General features: G+C 42.7%; 1 protein-coding gene across 1 annotated transcript in view; it reads left to right on the forward strand.

The window, feature by feature from the left end:
- The window catches only part of HYDIN (HYDIN axonemal central pair apparatus protein), a 433,808-nt gene extending 416,701 nt beyond the window's left edge, over positions 1–17,107 (forward strand). Inside the window, exons 84-87 of the mRNA XM_067720656.1 lie at positions 484–634; positions 5,037–5,267; positions 14,471–14,695; positions 16,294–17,107. Coding sequence (XP_067576757.1) covers positions 484–634; positions 5,037–5,267; positions 14,471–14,695; positions 16,294–16,776 — 1,090 coding nt within the window. The 3' untranslated portion in view covers positions 16,777–17,107. The remainder of the gene's footprint in view (positions 1–483; positions 635–5,036; positions 5,268–14,470; positions 14,696–16,293) is intronic.
- Positions 17,108–21,219: the final 4,112 nt, after the last annotated feature.

The following is a 21,219-nucleotide window of genomic DNA, read 5'->3' on the forward strand; positions in this document are numbered from 1 at the left end:
AACAGAAGACCTAGAGGAGCTTGAGGCCAACCAGCCTGTTCCCCTTCTTTTATGGAAAAGAAGCCAAAGGCTGGGAGAAGAGAACTGCCTGCTCAGCATAGTGGATGAAGGCCCAGACCCAAGCTGAAATGCTAGTTCTGCCAGTAACTAGGCCTTGTTAAATGAGCTGTCATCTTCCTTCTCTCAGCCTCAATTTCTTCCCTAGTAAGATGGAGAGGATAACGAGAGGTACCTCCGACAGGCACTGTGAGGACTAAAAGCCTGTAATGTAACACGCGTGGTGCACCGACTCAGTTCTGGCACAAAATAGGCGGTTAGTAAATGGTAGTTACTGTTATTGTTAGTGACAGAGTGAAGACTAGAACCCTGGACCCGTGTGCTTTCCATGAAATCAAGAGTGGAGATGGCACCTTGCCTTCTTTCCTTTGGGCAAACTGTCTCATTTTGTCTGTCCTCTCTTCTTGCACCCTTGTGCTCCCCCAGATTCCAGGTCATTGTGGAAATGTTGAAACCGGAGAAGCCCGACCTAGGTGTCACCTTAAAGGGCCTTGATTATATTGATGTGCTGTCTGCCTCCAAGAAAGACTACAAGCTGAACTTCTTTTCCCACAAGGAGGGACTGTACACAGCAAAGGTATCCACCTGTTAAGGGCACTGCCCTGGGACCCCAGAGGTTTGACCCTGAGGCTGATGATCCCCGTGTTGGGAATGAAGATGCCCTCTCACAGCCAGCCTAGCGTCATCCTGTTAGGCTGACCATTTAGAGGGACCAGGCAAAGGCATTCAGGATTCCCAGACTCTTCAAGATGAGACCAGATTGCAGGGCTAGCCAGCCAACGTGTAGGTCCATTCCAAGCCTTCAAGGTGGCAGAATCATGAAAATCTCTAAGCAGTAGGTAACAGTGGACCAGCAAACACCAGACCACAAAAATAGTAACAAAAGATCCCTTTTCTGAGGGCTTATAGAGTGTCCAGCATCATGCTGAGCCCTTGACACAGCTAGTAACATCAGAGCCAGGATTCAGCTTAGAGCCATCGACTCTAAGACTCCTCAGGGTCTTTCACACATGAGTGGTTTGTCCTAATTCATTCGTCAATTGAACAAGCATCTCTTGAGCACATGCGCCATATGCTATACACTATGTGCTGGTAATGCAGCAATGATCAAAAGTAGGCACAGTCTCTGTTCTCCTGGAACACACAGTCCAGTGGAGGGAGATGGACATTCATCAAATAATTGCACTATGAATGCATACTTATAAAATGGCCTAAGTGCTGTAAAGAAAAGGAGCATATGGGTCAGTGGCTCACTGAGAGGTCAGGGCTGAAGAGAATTACAGAGGAATTACCCGCTTACAGGTGGTACTTGAAGCCAAGATGGAGGATGGAACCACCTAGGGAAAGATTTTAAAGTGAAAAAGTAGCACGTGAGCACAAAGAAACGGCAAGAATAAAAGGCAATAATAACAAGTACTGGCAAGGGTGTGCAGAACATGAATCCTTCACGCAGTGCTGGTGGGAGTGTAAATAGTGCAGCTGCTTTAGAAGAAAGTCAGGCAGTTCCTCAAATGGATAAACGTAGAGTCACCATAGAATTCAGCAATTTATACCCAAAATAGGTGAAAACATACGTCCACACAAAAACCTGTACATAAATGTTCATAGCATCATTATTCATAAAAGCCAAAAAATGGAAACAACCTAAATTTCCATCAATTTACTGAATAGATAAATACAATGGAATATTATTTGGCAATAAAAAGTAATGGGGGGCTTCCCTGGTGGCGCAGTGGTTGAGAGTCCGCCTGCCGATGCAGGGGACACGGGTTCGTGCCCCGGTCCAGGAAGATCCCACGTGCCGTGGAGTGGTTGGGCCCGTGAGCCATGGCCGCTGAGTCTGTGCGGCCGGAGCCTGTGCTCCGCAACGGGAGAGGCCACAACAGTGAGAGGCCCGCGAACCGCAAAAAAAAAAAAAAAAAAAAAGTAATGGGAACAAAGTACTGATTCATGCAACACTGAAATGAATGCTGAAAACATTATGCTAAGTGAACGAAGTCAGTCACAAATGGCCACATATTATATGATTTTGTTTAAATGAAATGTCCAGAATAGGCAAATCTATAGGAACAGAAAGTAGACTAGTGGTGCGTAGGACTATAAGGGATGGATTAGGGGGAAGTGGGAATGATTGTTACTGGGGACAGGGCTTCTTTTGGGGGTGGCGAAAATGTTCTAAAATTGAGTGTGGGGATGGTTGGATCACTTTGTGAATATATTAAAAAAGCACTAAATTGTACACTTTAAATGGGTGAATTGTATAGCATGTGAATTGTATCTAAATAAAGCTGAAAGGAAATATGAGACATAAAATATATATCAAGAGGTTCTAATACCCATCTAATAGGAGCTCCCGAAACAGAAAAACAAGATAATAAAAGGAAGAAAATACTCTATGAAATAATTGAAGAAAAAAAATGTCCAGAGCTATTTGACAAAGTCTGAGTCTTTAACTGAAGGAACCCACCAAGTTGCCAACCAAGGAAAAACAGACTCACATCTAAGTACATGAGAACAAAATTTCAGAAAACTGGGATAAAAGAGAAAGTCCTAAATAATTCTAGAGAAAATAGATGGAAGTAATATTCACAATAACATTAGATTTCTCATGGAAACACTGAATACCAAAAGCAATAGGGTAAGCTATTCAAACTGTTTAGAATGACTTTCAATTTCGAATGCTTTTTCCAGACAAGACTATCATGAGAGCAAAATAAAGACACTTTTAAACATGCAGAGACTCAAAGTAACCAACCCATATACACAATCCCTATCTGAAAGAAGTGCTACAAAATTTAAAAATTTTCTTTTTCTCTTTTTATAATTTGTACACAATTTATGTTTACGTTAACAGATACAGTGGAAAATATGAAACATTAATTCTAATTAGCAAAATGATTCCTCTTGTAAATGAATCCAAGAGGAAAGTACAGGATACAATGAACAAAGAATCAAAATTAAGTTGATAGGTAATTTCAAATAATTGTTGAAAAGAAATCTGAAATTAATATTTCATGTGACCTCAATATAGGAAATAGCAAGGGGAGGGATAAAATAAGGCAATGAAAAAAATTTTCTTTCGTTTGGAAGCAAATGGGGAGATAAGAGATTTTCTCATTCATAGAGAAGGGTAGGAAGAGAATTAGAGCTATTTGTAAACTGTAGGTATGAACAGAAAAATACCAGTAAATATATTTATTAAAATACAAGTGAAGGGACTTCCCTGGTGGTGCAGTGGTTAAGAATCCACCTGCCAATGCAGAGGACACGGGATCGATCCCTGGTCCGGGAAGATCCCACATTGCCGCGGAGCAACCGTGCGCCACAACTACTGAGCCTGCGCTCTAGAGTCTGTGCGCCTAGAGCCCGTGCTCTGCAACAAGAGAAGCCACTGCAATAAGAAGCCCGTGCACCACAACGAAAAGTAGCCCCAGCTCGCCGCAACTAGAGAAAGCCCATGCACAGCAATGAAGACCCAACGCAGCCAAAAATATAAATAAAGAAATAAATTTATTTTTTAAAAAATAAATAAAATACAAGTAAAATTTTGGGTAAAAATGACAACAAACCCAGATCACAGGATCTCTTTACAGTAACATATATACTGAAATGAACAATAACAACCTAAAAGTGTTTTAAAAGTCAAAAACACTTTTACTTCTGGTTATGTTGGAGTAACTAGACCCTCACGATGAACAACCATAAAACTGGACAAAATATCTGAGGTAACTCTTCTTAAGCATCGGACAGCAGGCAGCACAATACTGCAGTCCATCAGAGAGAAGAGAAACCTATGCAGTGAGTCCTGTGATTGTCCTCTCTGGCTTGTGACAATTTCCTGACTGCTGTGTTGTCAGCTCTAGAGCAACTACTAAAAATCTATTATTTAAAAATATAGGTAAGAAGCCAGTAGAGGAAATGAAATATATTACAAAAGATTACACATTGATCCAAAAGAAGGCAGGAAAGTAGCAAGCAAGGAATGAAAAAATAAGAGACAAATGGAAAAGAAATAGCAAAAGGGCTGGCTTCAACCCAAACACATAAATGATTGCTTTAAATGTAAAAGACTAAACACTCCAATTAAAATACAGAGGGTATCAGAGCACTCTCAATTTAAAGACAGGAAGAGATTGCAAGTAAAAAGGCAGGTATGTAAAGAACTATTACCACCTACTGTAATAAGATAAATAGCTCAAGGCATTAAAAAAAGCAAAAAACTGCAGTAGACTCTAGGTCACAGAAGTAAATATGTGAATGACCAAGAAGCGCATGAGAAAATGCTCAACATCATCAGTCATCCAGGGAAAGAACTGAAAAAGGGGAGCAGCTTATCAACAGGTCAGACACAGGGGTGAGGGGACAACGCACTGCAGTTACAAGTGTGAGCTCTGGAGTCAGGCCAGCCTGGGTTCTCATCCTGGTTCTGATACCACTCTGCAGGTGACAAGATAATAACTTGCTAAGCCCGTTTGCTCATGTTTAGAAAAACCAGTGAGGGGAATAGTCATGTTGCCTACAAGCTGTATGAATTAAATAAGTACTTCCAGTGCCTAGTACACAGTAATCAAGTGTTAGATGCTATCATTATCATTATTGTTATTATTAACTATTCCAGCAGCAGCAGGAATTGGAGTGAAGCCCACCACAACATGAACCTCTTGAGGTCTTGCTTGTTCTCCAGGGCCACTCAGCTGTCCCCACTGGGGACACCATCTTCAGCACTAGATGGTGCTGCTCTAGCCTCTCCTAAAGCAACCCAGGCTCCTTCATGCTCTCTCACCTGGGAGAAGCCAGAGCGGAATACCTGAAGAGAAGGGCTGGCTGGCAGGGTTCACAGGGGCTGGGAGGGCCTGTGTCAGCCTGGTCCCTGTGCTTCACGCACTGCGAACAGGGAGAAGGATCGTGTAGACGGCGGAGGACCCTGGGCTAACCCCTCTGCTCTGCCCCACTTCCTCCCACTCTCTCTGTGAACCCAGGTGATCTTCCGAAACGAGGTGACCAACGAGTTCCTATACTACGTGGTGAGTTTCAAGGTCATCCCTTCAGGCATCATCAAAACCATCGAGATGGTGAGCCCTGTCCGGCAAAGCACGTCGGCCTCCATCAAGGTGGAGAACCCCCTGCCCTACTCGGTGACCTTCTCCACGGAATGCAGGGTGCCCGACATCAGCCTGCCCTCCCAGTTTGTGGTGCCGGCCAACTCTGAGGTATGGCCCTGCCTGCCAGGGGCTCCCCGCCCCCATATCCGTGCTGGAGGCTCCGCCCAGGGGGCCTCTGGATCCACGTTCTGCATCCCTTAGTTGGGCCAGCCTTGGTGGTGGTCGGGAGGGCAGGGGATGATCGACTGGTCGACAGCGCTCCTGTTCCCTCCTTTCCTCTGCTGCCCAAGTCCTCACATAAACCAGGGCCACATAGAGCTTCGGTTCAGGCATGTAAAAGGGACTTGTCTCTATTATGTGTTTGTTTGCCTTGCTCAAATTTAAAATATTCTTCTTGGTTTTCCTAATTACAAAAGTCACATAGAATATATGTGGTGAAAAGGACAGCAAGGGACACATAATAGTGTATCAAGTGTACAACACACACATTTGTCTATGTGCTTGTTTATGCGCAGACCACTTCAGGGAGGTGGCCCAAGAAGACTTTGACAGTGGTTGGGCAGACATGGCCCGGAGTTATGAACTGGTGGGAAGATAAATGCTCTTTTCATCAGTTTGTCACTCCAAACTCTCACTGTCCGGATTCCATCAAAATCTCTTCTGTTTCCCCAGCTTCAGCCCACCAGGCCTGTTCCCTGCACTCCCACTCCGTCTCTTCCTTCACTTTCAGAATCTAGTTATCTGTTTTGTTCTTCAGAGAGAGTCTCCATGCCCTTTATTTTATTGTATTTTTATATTTTTCACTGTGAACGATACAGAAAAGTATATAAAACATACATATACATATATGTATGTGTACATATAAACATGTATATGCATGCAAACATGTTTGTTTAAACAAAAAATTATGAAATAAATATCAGTTAAACCAATACCCAGGCCAAGAAATTAAAACTTGCCACCTCCTCAGACACCCCTCTCTCCCTGACTCCTAAAAGTTGCCACTATCCTTATTTTGTAATGATCATGTCTTTGCTTTTAAGCAATATAGTTTAGTTTTGCCTGTTTTTGAACTTTATGCAAAAGAAATCATACTATATACATTCTGTAATGTTTTATTTCTTTCGCTCAGAGTTGTGAACTGTGACGGTCCTCCATGCCGTTGCCCACAGCTGAGGTTCATTCATCCTCACCGCTGTAGACTATCCTAAATGACTAGACCACAATTTAGATCTCCATCCTACTATGGCCAGACATTTGTGTTGGTTTCAACATTTGGCTATCGTGGAAAATGCTGCTATGGTTCTTTTTGCACAAGCGCCCTCTTGATGCACATGCGCCTGTATCTCTCCACAGTGTACACCCGGGAGTGGAATCCCTGGGTCATAGGATGCGCCTGCCTCTAACTGCCAATCAGTAGATAACTGCCAATCAGCAATGCGAGTTCACCAACCCTTGGTATTGTCAGAATTTTTTAAAGTTTACCAATCTGATAGACTCTTCATAAACTGATAACTCCCTTTTTACATACAGATTGATTTTAGTTGGGTAATAGTCTGTGTAGGAGATTTGCCTCTGTGCTCATGAATGAGAATGGACCACAGTTTTCCTTCCTCATACTCTTTGTTCAGTTTGGGTGTCACTTTTGCTAATTTTCTCACTTTCTCAATTCTGTGAAAGAGTTTATAAAAGATTGAAATTATGTCTTCTTTGAACTCACTGGTGAAGCCACTGAGAACTGGTGTTTTCTTTGTGGGAAGATCGTCTACTACTGATTCAATTCTTTCAGTGGGTTATTGGACTATTTAGATGTTCTGTTTCTTCTTGAGTCAGTAATAAGAGCCCTTCCATTTCATCGATATACTGAAAATATTGGTATAACATTGTTACTATCCTCTTATTACCTTTTTTTTTTGTTTTTTGATTTTTTTGGTACTCAAAAAACCCTCATTTTTTAAAATTAATTTTTATTGGAGTATAGTTGCTTTACAATGTTGTGTTAGTTTCTGCTGTACAGTAAAGTGAATTAGCTATACATATACGTGTATCCCCTCTTTTTTGGATTTCCTTCCCATTTAGGTCACCACAGAGCATCAAGCAGAGTTCCTCTGCTTCTCATTAATTATCTGTCGTATACATAGTAGTGTATATATGTCAATCCCAGTCTCCCAATTCATCCCACCCCCGCTATCCATACATCCGTTCTCTACATCTGTGTCTCTATTTCTGCTTTGCAAATAAGTTCATCTGTATCATTTTTCCAGATTCCACAAATAAGTGATATTATATATTTGTTTTCCTCTTTCTGACTTACTTCACTCATTCTCTAGGTCCATCCATTTCTCTGCAAGTTGCACAATTCCGTTCCTTTTTATGGCTGAGTAATATTCAATTGTATATATGTACCACGTCTTCTTTATCCATTCTTCTGTTGATGGACATTTAGGTTGCTTCCATGTCCTGGCTATTGTTAATAGAGCTGCAATGCACATTGGGGTGCATGTGTCTTTTTGAATGGTTTTTCTCAAGGTATATGCCCAGTAGTGGGATTGCTGGATCATATGGTAGCTCTATTTTTAGTTTTTTAAGGAACCTCCATACTGTTCTCCATAGTGGCTGTATCAATTTACATCCCCACCAACAGAACAAGAGGGTTCCCTTTTCTCCACACCCTCTCCAGCATTTATTGTTTGTAGAGTGTTTGATAATGGCCATTCTGACTGGTGTGAGTTCATACCTCATTGTAGTTGTGATTTGGAGTTCTCTAATAATTAGTGATGCTGAGCATCTTTTTGTGTGTTTGTTGGCCATCTGTATGTCTTCTTTGGAGAAATGTCTATTTAGGTCTTCCACCCATTCTTCGATTGAGTTGTTTGTTTTTCTTGATATTGAGCTGCATGAGCTGTTGGTATATTTTGGAGATTGATCCCTTGTCGTTTGCTTTGCTTGCAAATATTTTCTCCCATTCTAAGGGTTGTCTTCTCGTTTTATGGTTTCCTTTGCTGTGCAAAAGCTTTTAAGTTTAATTAGGTCCCATTTGTTTATTTTTGTTTTTATTTTCACTACTCTAGGAGGTGGGTCAGAAAAGATCTTACTGTGATTTATGTCAAAGAGTGTCTGCCTATGTTTTCCTCTAAGACGTTTTATAGTGTCCAGCCTTACTTTTAGGTCTTTAATCTATTTTGAGTTTATTTTTTGTGTATGGTGCTAGGAGGTGTTCTGATTTCATTCTTTTACATGTAGCTGTCCAGTTTTCCCAGCACCACTTATTGAAGAGAGTGTCAAAAAAAGCTTCATTTTTAATTTAGCTTTCTGACTCTGTGCTTTTGCCTTCAATACTTTCTCAACGATTTTCTTCTCCTCAATAAGGAGAGCATGTTTGATCCTGTCACTGACACATTTAGCACACAGGGAGCTACCAGAGGCCCGGCTGACGTGTTTTTTCATTTTAGACAACCTCATAAGAACTTTAGGTCTCACAGCACGAATCTTACTACCTTTTTTATGTGACGTCCTCTTTTCATTTCTAATATTGGTTATTGTGCCTTCTCTCTTTGTTTCTTGATCAACCTTGCTAGAGGTTTCTCAACTGTTTTTTTCCAAAAAAGCATCTTTGGGCTTTGTTGTTACGCTCTATTGTATGGTTGCTTTCTAGTTGATTGATTTCCACTCTTATCTTTGTTATTCCCTTCCTTCTGCTTCCTTTGGGTTAGTGTTGCTTTAACTAATTTCAAAGATAAACACTTAGGGAATTAACTTGTAGTCTTCTTTATTTTCTAATATACACACTTAAGATTATAAATCTCCCACTAAGTACTGCTTTAGCTGCAGCATACAAGTTTTTATATTTATATGTAGTATTTTTTATCATTAAGTTCAAAAGTGTTCTAATTTTCACTATTATTAATACTTCTTTTTTGACTCCTGGTTTATTAGAAGTTTCTTAATTTTCAAAGATGTGGATTTTTCTAGTTACCACTTTTTAAAATTATTTTGTGGTCAGAGAATATATTCCATATTATTTCAGTACTCTAGAATTTTTTTAGACATGCTCTATGGCCCAATATAGTCTTTTTTTAAAATCCTCCATCTCTTTTTGAAAAGAATGTATTTGCTGTTTTGTTGTTCAGTTTTCTTTACCCTTACTGATAGTTTTGTCTGCTTGTTTAATCAGTTTTAGGAGAGTATATTAACATATACTACTATGATTGTGTATCTGTCTATCTTTGTAGTTCTGTCATGTTTTGCTTTATGTATATACTTTGAAGCTATATTACTAGTTAAATAAAAATTATAATATCTTTCTGGTGACTTGAAACTCTTTTCATTATAAAGTGATCTTCCTTGTCTGTAGTAACACTTTTTGCCTTAAAATCTATTTTGCCTAATATTAATATAGGTTTCTTTTGGTTAGCATTTGCATGGTGTGGGGTTTTTTTAATCATCATACTTTCAATCTTTCTCTATCCGTATAATCTAAACGTGTCTCTTATAAACGGTGTACAGATGAGATGGATTTGGTTTTTTAACCCAGTCTAGCAAGGCTTCCTTTTCACTTGAGCATTCACATCATTTATATTGAGTGTAAATAGTGACGTATTCAGGTGTACATGCAAATCTGTACTTTCTGTTTATCTTATCTGTTCTATGTTTTCTTTTTCTCTTTGTTTTGTAGTAATCTCTTCCTGGCATGTCTTCATTGCCTATAGCAATATTATTCTGCTCATCATTCACCTTTTTTATTCCTTTTCTGTTGTTCATTCTAACTTTTTCCATGCTTTTAGAAGGAAAAGGTGGCCCTGGATACCTTTTGTAGCTTCACGTAACTAAGATTCTCTCTTCTGTTGTTACCACAAATATTTTTTAAAATACAGCTTTGTACTTTTTAGGGTTTTTTTTCTTTTTTCTCCCCACCTTTATCTGAGCTTTATCTTTCCTTTGCCCTAAGTGTCTCAGTCACAGTCAAATAGATTCTACTCTCAGAGGTTTCTCTCAGCACAAGGTTTTGTCTTAGAAGGTAGTTAAAGTAACTTGGTTTTAAGCTGCCCCACGTCACCCAATCTTATTGTGACATGTTTGCAGTTAGCGATAAACTAGAGCCTGAGATCATCCTTCCAGCTTAGGCTGCTGTTGTCAGTTGTCCCGTCGAGTTTCCCAGGTTGAGTGGGACCCTCCATCTAGGGTGATTCTCTGGCTCTCAGACTGATGTTCCTTTGCTCTCTCTCCCACTCCTCCCAGACAGTGGCTTACTCACACCAGTCTCATGGCTGTGAGTAATCAGCCCTACTCACCCATCTTTTGGAGTTGGTAGCTTATCTTTTCACTTAGTTATGTTATAGATGTTGTCGTTAAGCTGGTTGGTCTGAGTGTTTTGTGGGGGTTTGGGAAGACTGTGCAGCGGCTTGCTCAAAACCTGACTGGTTTTAATGTATGACGTGAGGCAAGAGTCAAGTTTCCTTTTTCTCCAAGTGAATATAATCATCTCAGACTGTGTTACTACAAAGACCGTCTTTTCCGCACTGATTTACACGGCCATTTGTGAAATAAATCAAGTGTCCATATATGCATGGATCTGTTCTAGGTTTCCTATAATATAATAATGACTCAATTTCTGAACTTGTACCAATACCACGGCATCCTAATTATTACAGTTTTATAGTATAGTTTGATATATGGCCAAGCAAGCAATCACTCTAGCTTTATATTAAGACTTAATAATCTCTTACATTCTTTTTTTTCAAGAGTACCTTGGCAAGAATAGCATTGCATTTTTGGCCCTTTGCATTTCCATATATATATTTAAATCAGCTTGTCAAGTTCCTTAAAAAAAAAAAAACTCTGTTGGGATTTTGATTGGGATTAAATTAAGTCTATAGATTATTTTAAGAATGTATAAGTTTTCTGGGGTATTCCCTGGTGGTCCAGTGGTTAAAACTCCACGCTTTCACTGTCAAGGGCCTGGGTTCAATCCCTGGTCGGGGAATTAAGATCCCACAAGTTGCGTGGTGCAGAAGGAAAAAAAAAAGAATGTATAAGTTTTCTGTTGATCCACAACAAATTATTCCAAAACTCAGCAACTTAAAACAACAGACATTTATTACCTCCACAGTTTCTGAGGATCAGGAATCGAAGAGCAGCCGCCTAACCGGGTGGTTTTGGCTCAGGGGCTTTCATGAGGATGTCAGTTGTCAGCCAGGGCTCTAGGCATCCCTAGGCTTGACTGGGGCTGGATAATCTGCTTCCAAACTCACTCATGTGGTTGGTTGTTGGAAAGGTCCTAGTTCCTTGCTGGCTGTTAGCTGGAGGCTTCAGTTCCTCACCGTGTGGCCTCTCCCGCGAGCTGCTTTCAACGAGGCAGCTCACGTACCTAAGAGTGAACGATCTAAAAGAAAGTGAGGGGACTTCCCTGGTGGCGCAGTGGTTAAGAATCCGCCTGCCAATGCAGGGGACCCAGGTTTGATCCTGGGCCGGGAAGATCCCACATGCCACGGAGCAACTAGGCCCATGCACCACAACTACTGAGCCCGCACGGCACAACTACTGAGCCCGCGTACCACAACTACTGAAGCCTGCATGCCTAGAGCCCGTGCTCTGCAGCAAGAGAAGCCACCGCAATAAGAAGCCCGCACACCGCAACGAAGAGTAGCCCCCGCTCACCGCAACCAGAGAAAGCCCGCGCGCAGCAACGAAGACCCAACGCAGCCAAAAATATTAAAAATTTAAAAAATAAAAGAAAGTGAGGCAGCAAAGAAGAAAGAGCATGCACAAGACAGAAACCACAGTCTTTTCCTCTTAATCCCAAAAGTGACACGCCATCTCTTCTGCCACATACTTGTGGTCACATAGACCAACCTGGTTCAGTGTGGGAGAGGACTATACAAGGGTGTGAATACCAGGAAGTAGGGGTTACTGGGGGCCATCTTGGAGCCTGTCTGTCATAGGGGAGAATTTGAATCTTTATAGTATTGAGATTTCCAATCCATGAGCAAATCTCCATTAAGTCTTCTTTAATTTCTCTCAATAATGTTTTTTGTTTTCTACGTAGAGGCTTTACTCATCTTTTGTTAGATTTATTTCTAGGTTTTGTATATTTTGATGCTATTATAAATAGCATCTTTTTAAATTTTCATATTCTAAATATTTGTTGCAATCATTTAGAAATGTAACTGATTTTTGTATATCACCTTTTACCCAAACAGCTTATAAATAAAATTCACTTAATAATAATTTAAATTGTAGATTCTTGTATTTTGTACATGTACAACCATATCATCTGTAAGTAATTACAATTTTGTTTCTTCCGTTCTAAACCTTTTCCTTTAAGTACTTTTTCATGCCTTATAGGGCTATCTAGGACCTCCAGAACAATGTTGACCAGAAAGGCAACAGAAGGCATTATCTTGTTCCTGATCTTGAAGGGAAAGCTTTCAAAGTTTCACCATTTATTATGATGTTTGTTTTGGGTTTCTTATAGGTACCCTTTATCAGATTAAGGGTATCTCCTTCTATCCCTAGTTTGCTAAGAGCTTTTTTAAAAACACTATGAATGGATGCTGAGTTTTATCAAATACTTTTACTGCATCTATTGAGATGCTCATTTGATTGTTTTCCTTTTAATTTGTTAATGTGGCAACTGATTGGTTTTTCCAGTGTTAAACCAACTTTTCATTCATGGAATAAGCCCAACTTAGTCATGTAGTATTCTCTTTTTTATATGTTGCTGGATCAGTTGGATAACATTTTTATTAGACATTTTGTATATATGTTCAGTAGGGAAACTAGCATCCAATTTTCCTTTCTCCTTGTTGGATTCTGATGTCAAGTTGAGGTAGGTTTCCTCTTTTTCTTTTCTCTGGAAGAACTTGTGGAATATTAGATTGGTAGAACTTAAAAGTAAAGCTTTGTGATCTGGAATTTTGTTAAGGGAAATTTTTTGTTTTATTATTGATTAAATATCTTTCATGGTTATAGGACTATATGGGTTTTCTTTATCTTTTTGAGTCTGTTTCTGTAATTTATATTTGTTTATACATTTGTCCATTTTCATCCAAATTTTTTTAATTGTGGTAAGATCATGTAAATTTTTGTACTGTATTCTCTGTTAAACATCTACAGTAATTTTAGTGATATCCTCTTTATTTTATTGTTCAGGAAGAAGTAGTTTTCTTTTTTTTTTTTTTTTATAAATTTAATTTATTTTATTTTTGGCTGCACTGGGTCTTCATTGCTGCATGCGGACTTTCTCTAGTTGTGGCGAGCAGGGGCTACACTTCATTGCAGTGCACGGGCTCCTCATTGCAGTGGCTTCTCTTGTTGCGGAGCACGGGCTCTAGGTACACGGGCTTCAGTAGTTGTGGCTCACGGGCTTAGCTGCTCCGTGGCGTGTGGGATCTTCCCAGACCAGGGCTCAAACCATGTCCCCTGCATTGGCAGGTAGATTCTTAACCACTGCGCCACCAGGGAAGCCCAGAAGTAGTTTTTTTTTAAAAAAAAAACAAAAACAATACCTACTCATGATAAAAACAAAATTTTAACCCTACAAAAGTACATGAAATAGAAAGTAAAAGTCCCCACAGTCCCATTTCCCCCATCCTAAGATAACTACTGGTAACAATTCGACATACCCTTGTCTCTTTTCTGTACATACATAGACATAATCTTCTTCACAAAAATAAGCTCATATACATTTCTAGAGCTTTATATACATTTCTAGAACCTTCTTTCTTCCACTTAAAATATTACCAGCACCTTTTATTTCAACGCTTAGAGCTTTGCCTCTTCCTTTGTAATGGCTACGTAATATTCCACTGACGTGAATAAAGAATACTTTATTTACCCAGTCTCTTACTGCTAATGCATTTGAATTGTTTCCCTTGTTTTGCTATTATAAGCAGTACTCCTTGGTTCTTGTTTTGTTTTGCTTTGGATGATAATAGAGGAAGGAGAAGGCCTCCCCCAAATGATGATAGAACCCAGGAAACTGTTCAGAGATGGGCTATGAGCAAAGAAAGAACTGCCTGACCTTCAGCCCTCCTGCCCCTCCAGCCCACCCACCCCCATCTCCATAATTATGCTTCTCAAGAGAGGATCCAGTACCTTTTTTTAGATTCAAAGAGATTCCAGATATAGAAATACCCAGACTAGGGAAAGGTAGAAGGGGTCCATAGGAGGAAAAGTGGGCTGGTTTGGACAGAGGTCCCCCAGGCTCAAGGTCAGTATGAGCATCTGCTACCAACCTGCTGTGAGGTCACCGGGGGGCAGAGGATGGGTCAGACGTTCAGCGTCACCCGAGCCTTCATCTTCTATTGCAGGGCACATTCTCATTTGAATTCCAGCCCTTGAAAGCTGGAGAAACCTCCGGGAAACTAACACTGCACAACAGTGATTTGGGTTACTACCCATATGAGCTCAGTTTGAAGACCACGCCAGCACTGCCTGAAAAGCCTGTCCACTTCCAGGCTGTTCTCGGCAGTGGCCAGAGCATCTTTGCCAAGTTCACCAATTACGCCCGGCAGAAGACAGAATACTACTGCAGGGTGAGCAGCCCCTGCCTCACCCTCTGCCCTATGCTTTCCAGAAGTCTGGGCTCCAAAATAATGGGAGGGGGACACGGCGGGTGCAGAAATGTGAAACTCAGACTCAAGTGCTTTATCTAGTTGGAAACTCCCAGCTAGAAACAAAGAATACCAGGCCTGGGTTCTTCCTCACAGACTTTCTAGCGTAACAAGCTGGGGTTGGGGTAGGGGGAGTTTTGCTTCCCACAACATACTCAGTGGTCAGTACAGTGAGACAATAGAGCTTAGTGGTCATGAGTACCGGCTGTGGAATCCAGCAGACCTGGATTTGAATCCTGGCTTCACCGTTTACTCTTTGTATGAATAGTTTACTAACACTCTCACAGGATAGCTGTCAGGATTTTTAAATAGGTATATAAAACTAATCCTGGCCCATAGTAAGTGTTCCATATGTGTTAGCTATTAAATCAGTGTGAATATAGGATTAACTACTGAAACAGAAAGCCCCGCAAACCAACAAAATAGTAGTTTATTCCTCTCTCAGATAGCAGTGTGCGCAAAAGCAGTTTGGGCTGGAATGGCAGCTCCGTGACATCAGGCACCCAGACCCTTCTTTCCTGATGCTCTTCCCTCTATAGGGAGTTGCTGCGGTGCACACAGACCAAGATGGTTTACTGTGACATCCACATTGCAGCCAGCTACCTGGGGAAAACGGGGAAGCTGCATACATCACTGCCACTCACATTCCACTGAAGAAAACTTCATGTGACAACACCCAGCAACAAGGGGAGCTAGGAGTGTAGCCTTACACTGGGTGGCCGTGTGCCCAGTTATCATCAGAGTCCCATGGCCATGGTCACAAGGCATAGGCTCTATTTTTAACTGAGGTAGAGTTGATGTACAGGATTTTGTAAGTTTCAGGTGTACAACGTAGTGATTCACGATTTTTAAAGAGGCATAGGCTCTTGATCATCCCCATCCGTCAGGAGAAGCCTGGTTATTCTGTAGTAACAAACAGCCCCAACATCTCAGTAGCTTAAAACAACAAAGGTTTGCCTCCCATTCGTGCTTCTCTATCCAGGGAAGGTCAGCAGGGGACTCTGCTCATCACAGCCACCCGGGGATCCAGGCTGAGGGGCAACCACTATCTCAGATGTTTCCAGTCATAGCAGCAGAGGGGTGAAAAGACCCCAGAGGGACTTGCTCTGGCAAGTAAATGCTCTAGTGTGGAAGGGACACCTTGCACTTCTCCTCTCAACTTATTGTCCAGAACTAGTCCCACCCGTCCACGAGGAGCCAGAGTCTCCGGTCCTCCAGGGGCAGTGGAAGGAAAGAAGCACGGGATACGGGGGGGCAGCACCCAGGACTGCCGCCCATATCATCCCGCTGTGTGTCTGTTTAACATCTCTTGGCCTTGGTTTCTCTGTAGTAAAACGGGGATGAACTAGTAACACCTACTCTTCAAGGGAGTTTTAAGGGCACAGCTTTTGTGTAACCTGCCCGTCCTCACGCAAGCGTAGGTTGCTCATGGCGGAGGGTGGAGGGCTGGGGATGGACATGAACTGCTGGTTTGCTCTTCAGAGTCCTGGGTGAGCTGAGCGCGTTTGTTCTCCTTTCAGACCGACTGTCCAGACTTCCACACGGAAAAGTTCATCTCCGCGGCCCCCGGGGTGCAGGGCGGCACCGAGGCGAGTGTGGAGGTATACTTCGAGCCCAGCCGCCTGGGCGAGAGCAAGGGCATCCTGAGCCTGTCATCGCTCGTGGGTGGCGAGTACATCATCCCCCTCTTCGGAGTGGCTCTGCCGCCCAAGCCGCAAGGCCCCTTCCTGATCCGAGCCGGGTGCAACATAGTCATCTCCTTCAAGAACGTCTTCTACCACCCGGTCACCTTCTCCTTCACGGTGGAGAACCCGGCCTTCTCTGTCCGCGCCATAGACTCCGTGAAGCCCAAGAAGATCAACAACATCACGGTCTACTTTGGAGGAAACCCATCAGGCAGCAAAACACCCATCACCAGCAAGCTGATTGTAGCCTGCCCTCCCGGCGAAGGCAGCGACACTGGAATTAAATGGGTTTATTACCTGAAGGGGATCACCCCCTAGTGGGAACCAGGGCCCGCGGCATCATGGAAAAGCCGTCTCCTCAGCCTTAATACCTATGTGTGGTTCTAGCCCTGTGAAGAATAGAGAAAATAATCAGAATTCTAAAGGTACTGTTTTATCCTCCAGTTCAATTACAGGGGCACTTATTTCTGCATTATATGAATTCCAGATATCTGTATGAAATATAGATATTCCATATTAAACATGGTAACTACACGAAACAGCTATATTTTACTTGACAAGGACAAGTCTCTTCATTTAGTCTCTTGATATATCTCCAAAGCCCAAGCACTATGTAATAATGCTCATGTTTAATAAGATGACACAGGTCTTACACTCATGACCTTCCATCATACAGCACTTAGCAGTGTATGACTCTGGGGCCCCTTTTTTTTTTTGCGGTACGCGGGCCTCTCACTGCTGTGGCCTCTCCCGTTGTGGAGCACAGGCTCTGGACACGCAGGCTCAGCGGCCATGGCTCACGGGCCCAGCCGCTCCGTGGCATGTGGGATCTTCCCAGACCGGGGCACGAACCCGTGTCCCCTGCATCAGCAGGAGGACTCTCAACCACTGCGCCAACAGGGAAGCCCCAGAATCTGCATTTTAATGACACCTCCAGGGGGGTTGTGTGCACACTGCAGTGCAGAGCACTGCTTTAAAGGCACCAGCAGAACTTGAGACTTTGCTGAATCCACAGCCCTAACGCTCTTCATTAGAGCCCTGGAGAGGATCTCACCAACTCTGCTTTCAGACGAAGTGAATGAAATGGTTGCCCGCCCCGCAAAGTCCCTCCTCCCACCCACTCCCCAGAGGCAGAGCTGGGGGGAGGGGAGCAGTTGGCCCACCACCACCTTCTTCTAAACGGGTGCCTTTTCAACACTTCTAAACCTAGTATGATAAACAATCGTTAAGACTGCAGGAAAGACGGAGAAGGCCGTGTAGAAGTTGGCTAAAGCACGCACGGTCACAGTCGGAGTGTGATGAGACTCAAGATTCCTCTAACTGGGACTTCCCTGGTGGTGCAGTGGTTAGGAATCCGCCTGCCAATGCAGGGGACACGGGTTCGAGCCCTGGTCCGGGAAGATCCCACGTGCCACGGAGCAACTAAGCCTGTGCACCACAACTACTGAGCCTGCGCTCTAGAGCCCGCAGGCCGCAACTGCTGAGCCCGCGAGCCACAACTACTGAAGCCCGCTCACCTAGAAGTCTGTGCTCCACAACAAGAGAAGCCACCGCAATGAGAAGCCCACACACCGCAACGAAGAGTAGCCCCCGCTCACCGCAACTAAAGAAAGCCTGCGCGCAGCGACGAAGACCCCACGCAGCCAAAAATTAATTAATTAATTAAAAAAAAAAGATTCCTCTAACTGTGAAGGTCAGGACTCAGATATGTTCCCTTGGGGCTGCAGGGCTCCAGCCACCACCCCAGACACTGGCTGCTACAGAAACTGGCCACTTCCCAGTGTCACCACCTGCAAAATGGTGCCTTTAGGTGGCCAGGGGCAGCTCCCCTCCTTCAGCCCCGCTCCAGCTCCCCCCAAGCCACTGAGTCTAGAGCCCAAGCCTCAGTCAGGCCTGGAGTGAGGAGGCAGACCGGCCTCCCTGGGACCAAGCAACCAGCTCAGACCCTGCCCCAGCATGAACCCCCTTCCCGGATGACTTGAGATGGGGTACATCGCTTTCCTATAGGTGGTTCTTATGTTTTCTTGGCCTCAAAAAAGGCAATGACAAAATCGTTTCATATTGGCAAGTTTGGAATGTCGCTCAGCAGAGAGCTGAAGGGGAGGCTTAGTGAAAACAAGCATTCTGACGAAAGCTAATGGAAGTTACATTTGAAAGGACGCATTCTCAGCAAAGGAAACCAGGAGACATCTCACTGGGGGGTGTTCAGAAAATATCAGGGCCCAGGTGGCACAATCCCAGAGACCATTGTGCACGGAAAACAACGTGAATGAGGCCCCCTGACACTGTTCGACACAGAGGCCCTGGTGAGTGTGGCATCCTAAGTCTAACCACTTCTTTGGGCGAGTCCTGCCTCAGGTCAGAGGTGATGATACTGTGACGTCATGAGGGCCTGCTGGATCTGAAGAAATCCCAAGTTTGGGATCTCCCAAACCTCTCATACTGGGCCTCAACATGTTGCCCTGACACTGCAGCAAAACCACACTGCTGTTGGAGAAACTGCTTTGTGCAATTCAAGATTCGGGTTCAGTTTCTTACAGTGTCACCAGCACCCTCTTGCAACAATGCCCATAAGTTATGTAACACCAACCAGGCCTCATCACACGTATGTGCAGATGAGTTATAACTGTGACATGATGGCCACTGTGCAACCAGACATACTAATTATCCACTAGTCTGGAAGAGTCTGAGCACGGCAGGCCTGGCCACCAGGGACAGAGGAGAAGTGAGCACATAGAGAAGGCAATGGTGGCCCTTGGGCTTTATTCTCAGTACCAACGCCAGTCCAATTATGCATAAATAACCTTAACTAGCTGACATTTTCCAAGATGTCAGAAAAAAAAATAACCGTTATTTTCAGGAACTTCTGAACTATAGGTAGGACAAAGCATTGGTTTCAGCCTTAAATGAAAAACTGGTTTCTTAGCAACCTAGGCCAGAATGTGATTACAGAAGAAAAGAGTTCCTTCTGGTAAAAAAACATTTCCTTACTGTTTCAATTGTTAAAAAATTGTATCACATTATGACCCATGGGAAATTCAGTTCACCTTTAAGAAAAAGCCAAACCAAACAGCAAAAGAAACAGATGAAATATTATGTTAGACATGGATCTAGTGGAAATGAATACACACTAAAGAAATAGATCCAAATCATTCCCATTGATTTTTTTTTTGCATTGTTTTACCTCAACCATCATCAAAATTCTAAAGACATAAACTTTGCAAGACATTTAGAAATGTCCTTATCAGTGCTACTTGGTATCAAGGTAAGGGGAGGAACCTATTAAGCAATACATTTTCTTCTGGAGATGAATCTGTATTGGGGGCAGTTTTCAGGTTGTCGGTGCACCCACCTTCATTTGTCAGATTGTGTTGGCAAGGGTTTTAAAAGCTGTGAAAACCCCACCAGTAAAGGAAAGCACATTTTTCACAGATTTTTCTAGACACAATTACTCCATGACTTGCTGAGTTGGGGGATGGCTCCTGTATTTGTTTTCTATGGCTGCATAACAGATTATCACAAATCTAGCAGCTTAAAACAACACAAATGTCTTATCTCAGTTGCCATGGGTTAGGAGTCCAAAAGGTACTAAATTGGGTTCTTGGTTCAGGCTCCCACGGGCTGAAATCAACATGCCAGCCAGCTGCATCCTCATCTGGAGGCTGAACTGGGGAAAGATTATCTTCCAAACTCCCTCAGTGTGTTGACAATATTCATTTCCTGGCAGCCATTTCACTGACGTATCATTTTCTTGGCAACTGACAACAGGGGACCAATTTTAGCAACAAAAGACCACTCTCAGGTCCTTACCAAGTGATCCATCATAGACAGTTCACTGTTGTTATTATCGACTCCTCAGGGCCAGCAGAAGAATATCTCTCCCATTTAAAATCTCTCCTAACTTCATTTAAGGCCTCTGCTGATTAGGTCAGGCCCACCCAGGATAATCTCCCTTTTTAGTAACTCAGAGTCAACTGAGTAGGGACATTAATTAGATCTGCAAAATATCTTCTGCTATGTAACATGACAATTGTTAGAATGACAGTCCATCATGTTTACAAGACTTAATCACAGTTGAAGGGAGGGGATTGCCCAGGGTGTACAGCAAAAAGGGTGGGACTCTTAAGGACCATCTTCGAATTCTATGTACCATAGCTCCTCACTTGTGTCCCATAGATTCTGATCTGTTGATTGAGGATAACACTCCATTTTCAAGACTGTTATAAGCTTTACAGGACTGCTTTTCACTCATTAGAAAAAAGTACGACCAGTGTTATTTCATATTGTTAAAAAAAAGAAACAGGCCCCAAATTGATTCACTTGTGCTAAACTCATGTCAGCAAACCAAGACTTAATATCTAACCTACTTGTAGTTTCAGCTTCTCCCAGCAATATGACCTTTAACTAGTTAATCTGGAATTACCTGATCAGCTCTGGTGAAGTAATCTGCATGATAAACACCCCCCTTCCCCAAAGGAAGGTGACATGCCTGAAACAATCTACTTCATTCCTAGCTGCCACCCCCTTCTGCCTATAAAAGCCTTCCATTTTGTTGAGCTCCTTGAAGCTCCTGTCTGCTAGATGGGATGCTGCCAGAGTCATGAATTGTTGAATAAAGGCAATTAGATCCTCAAATTTACTCAGGTGAATTTTGTTTTTTAACAGTATTAATCCTCATTGGGTTCCACTGTGGTATTATAGCTTTGCCCTAAGTCCCTGTTCACTATGGAAGCTTATGATAAGGAACTCTGATGCATCTCC

This window comes from Pseudorca crassidens, chromosome 20, assembly GCF_039906515.1.
Source record: "Pseudorca crassidens isolate mPseCra1 chromosome 20, mPseCra1.hap1, whole genome shotgun sequence".
In the NCBI taxonomy this organism is placed as follows: Eukaryota; Metazoa; Chordata; class Mammalia; order Artiodactyla; family Delphinidae; genus Pseudorca; species Pseudorca crassidens.